The 3,582-nt window shown below is 38.9% G+C and overlaps 1 protein-coding gene across 1 annotated transcript in view; it reads right to left on the bottom strand.

Annotated features, from left to right (window-relative positions):
• RARS1 (arginyl-tRNA synthetase 1) overlaps positions 1 to 3,582 on the bottom strand; it is a 34,431-nt gene that overhangs the window by 11,094 nt on the left and 19,755 nt on the right. The window contains exons 10-11 of the mRNA XM_017534457.2: positions 2,039 to 2,217; positions 1,209 to 1,318 (exon numbers count right to left, since the gene is read on the bottom strand). Of these exons, the coding sequence (XP_017389946.1) occupies positions 1,209 to 1,318; positions 2,039 to 2,217 (289 nt within the window). The remainder of the gene's footprint in view (positions 1 to 1,208; positions 1,319 to 2,038; positions 2,218 to 3,582) is intronic.

Raw genomic sequence — 3,582 nt, 5'->3', positions numbered from 1 at the left:
TTTTTTTTTTGGCAAAAATGGGGTTTTACCATGTTGCCCAGATTGGTCTTAAACTCCTAGGTTCAAGCAATCCTCCAGCACTGGCCTCCTAAAGCACTGGGATTACAGGCATGAGCCACCATGCCTGGCTCCTAGTGTCTTTTGATTTCAAGAATGTACAGATCCATCTACGGAGAAGTAACACAATTAGAAAATGTTGTTTCCAACAAGGTCTTTGAGCTCCACATAATCTATATCTAAGATAATACCTTAACATATCTAATCTGCCTTTGACATGTTCAATTAGGGCTTTTGTACACTGGCTGGCCAAACATCTTGAGCTACCTCATATGGTTTTTAGAAGTATTACCCACCTTTGTAGGATGGCAATATTTAGGTCCTGTCACCAAATCTAAGATGCCATGGATTTTTGGTAAGTGATCCTAACATACTAGTGAATACAAGACGTTAAAATACAAAAGATATAGCTGGGTGCGGTGGCTCACGCCTGTAATCCTAGCACTTTGGGGGGCGGAGGTGGGTGGATCACCTGAGGTCAGGAGTTCAAGGCCAGCCTGGCCATCATGGTGAAACCCCATCTTTTTTATTAAAAAAAAATAAAAAGTACACACAAAAAAATACAAAAGATGTTGGGCCTTTGAACTGAGGAATACTGTATCAAAACACAGTTGTATTTACCTTTTTGGTTCATAAACACTGAGAATATAGAAAAATTAAAAAAACAAAGGATGAATATTAATATGCAGTTCTCAATAAACAGTATTTTTGAAGTGAACATAAAAACAAAACCAATTAATCTTAAAACTTAATTGGAATATCAATAACATGCCTTTTGCCTATGTTCACCTCTGAAGGAAAAAATATTTATAAAATGCATAAGCTATATTGTTGAACAGTGTCTGAAATCTGAGCAGGTACTATAATAGATTTTATAATTTAGGTTTGTGGGAGAGGAAAACCGTTATATATAATCTATTAGGTCTACGGAGGCTGGTTTTCATTCAACTTTGTACATACTACCTACCTAAAAGGCTACATTCTCTGGCGGTGATGTTATAGATACAAAATCACTTAGCTGGGCTTACAGTGGACTAAAGAAAACTGTAGACTTTCTTAATTCTAATGTGGTATCAAATGAAAAGCAGCCTCTTGAAAGGAAAAGTGGGGACCAAGTATATCATTACCATCTTCAGATTTTCCAGACTTACTTGTCTTCCCCTAGCACCACACCAAATCCAGCATGGGAGACTCGTGTTACTTTAGGGTCATACCAACCAATCATTTGAGCAGCAGCAAATACTGTCTGGAAGTGCACAGACTACAAATCAACAGAAACAGAAAGTTACTTGCTAGTCTTCTTTTTATTTATTTCTTTTTATTTTTTAAAGATGGGGTTTCACCATGTTGGTCAGGCTGGTCTTGAACTCCTGACCTCAGGTGATCCGCCCGCCTCGGCCTCCCAGAGTGCTGGGATTACAGGCGCGAGCCACCGCGCCTGGCCCAGTCTTCAAAAAAAAAAAAAAAACAAAAAAAAACAAGACTTGAGACTCTTTGCTTAGGAATAGATTTGTAAAATTCAAATTGCTCAAAAATCTTGTGGGACAAGTGTTACTATAAAAGCTCTTCTTTTATTCCCTATATATGAGAAACACTAAGAGGAACAGTTATACTTTGTACTATGTTCAAAGGTTTTTAAAAGCAACTGAATTAAGGGCAGGTTCACATGCAAAAAGTTCGATTACATTTTAGGTCTCACAACAACCCAACCTCCTCTGAACCTCAGCAATTGACAGGAACAACTGCTGAGGTTCAGAGGAGTTAATAACCTTCTCCAGTTTGTGGAGGCAAGCTGAAAAACTGGGAAGCATCCAGTTTGTCTGGGTCCAAACCCTCTTCCTTCTTCTATGTTATACTGATGCTCTGAATCTTAGTCTTCTGGGAAAATTTATAGCCATTCAGCATCAAATGCCACCAACCTCACCATACTGTTTTACTTCCAATCAGACAATGTAAAACACATACAAATCTGTAAACTCACTTGTCCACTGTCCACCACATAGATAATCATATCTGCTTTTTCCTCGAATAGTCTTTGTTTAATAGCAGCCAGGTCAGATGTATCATAGGTATAACCTCCATCTGATTTTACTATGGTTAATGGTATGGAACACCCTGGGACAAACACAATCTTTCTGCCATCATCCACCTGCACAAATCCTACGGGGTTAGAAAAAACTTCATTAATAAAGTTAAAAGAACCCTGAAGGAAAATGAATGCTTAGTCATTCTACTATGTAAATATTTAGTTCTTCAAAGAATATTTTAAAATACATTTATTAGAGAGCTAAAGAAATCACATAATTTTTTCCTTACCATGATCTACTAGAAGCCTTGGAAAATGTTAACCGTCAAGGTTGCCTGGACACTCAGGGTGCTATCAGAGCACAAGTCAGATGTTCTGGCAGTTTTCAAGACTTAACACTAAACTTGGCTCCCAAATTCTTTCTTCTTGACACACAGTCTCACTGCGTTGCCCAGGCCGCTCTCAAACTCCTGGGCTCAAGTGATTCTCCTGCCTCGGCTTCCCCAAGTACTGGGATTACAGGTGTGAGCCACTGTGCCTGGCCTCCCAAACTCTTTAGTTGGAGCCCATCAGCTCATTAGGCCCAGAAAATGAAAATCTGTGCTTTGCCTTCAAGCTGGAGCCACAACTTTCCTCCTGGAGAAAGATGCAATTCTTATACTGATCTCTAACAATGTGCTAAAGAGTAAGTAGTTGACACCATTTCAAGGTCCAGGAAACAAACACCAAAGGATTTAGCATTTGGAATGAGAAGTGCAAAGAAAAATTAAATCCATGTTCATACACTCATGATGAAAAAGGTGAAATTCTTGGATGCAAGAGGTACAGGAAGAACATGGTAACAGCAGCAGCTATGTAGGAGTGCTACTATCTGCCAAGTACTATGCTAAGTCCTTAAATTTATCCTTCAAAAGAACCCTATGTAGTAAATAACTCTATGCTTTCTTACAGTTTAGAAAATTGAGACTTGGTAATATAAAGGAAGTATAAAATAGTAGTTAAAAACATAAGCTTTGTTTTCTCTAATGTTTGTAAAAAGAAAAAAAAAAAACATAAGCTTTGAAGACAGACTGGCTACGTTTGAACCTCAGACATATCACTTATTAGCTTTGTGACCCTGGGAAGTTACTAACCTCTCTGTGCCTATTTTCTCACAAAATAAACATTGTAAAAATTGCATTTATTTATTTTTTTGAGACAGGGCCTTGCTCTGTCACCCAGGCTGGAGTGCAGCGGTGTGAACATGCTCACTCCTAGATCTCCTAGGCTCAAGCAATGCTCCTGCCTCAGCCTCTCGTGAAGCTGGGACCATAGGTGTGCACAATCATGCCTGACTAATTTTTTAATTTTTTTATTTGTAGAGACAGGGTCTAACACTGTTGCCCAGGCTAGCCTCAAACTCCTGGGCTCAAGTGATCCTCCCACCTCAGCCTCTCAAAGTGCTAAGATTACAGCCATGAGCTGCTGTGCTCAACCTCTCTCTCTCTTTTTTTTTTTTT

The sequence above is a fragment of the Cebus imitator genome, unplaced genomic scaffold, assembly GCF_001604975.1.
Source record: "Cebus imitator isolate Cc_AM_T3 unplaced genomic scaffold, Cebus_imitator-1.0 Scaffold86, whole genome shotgun sequence".
In the NCBI taxonomy this organism is placed as follows: domain Eukaryota; kingdom Metazoa; phylum Chordata; class Mammalia; order Primates; family Cebidae; genus Cebus; species Cebus imitator.
Note: the sequence above shows the minus strand (reverse complement) of the source record. Positions and strands in the feature narration are given on the sequence as shown.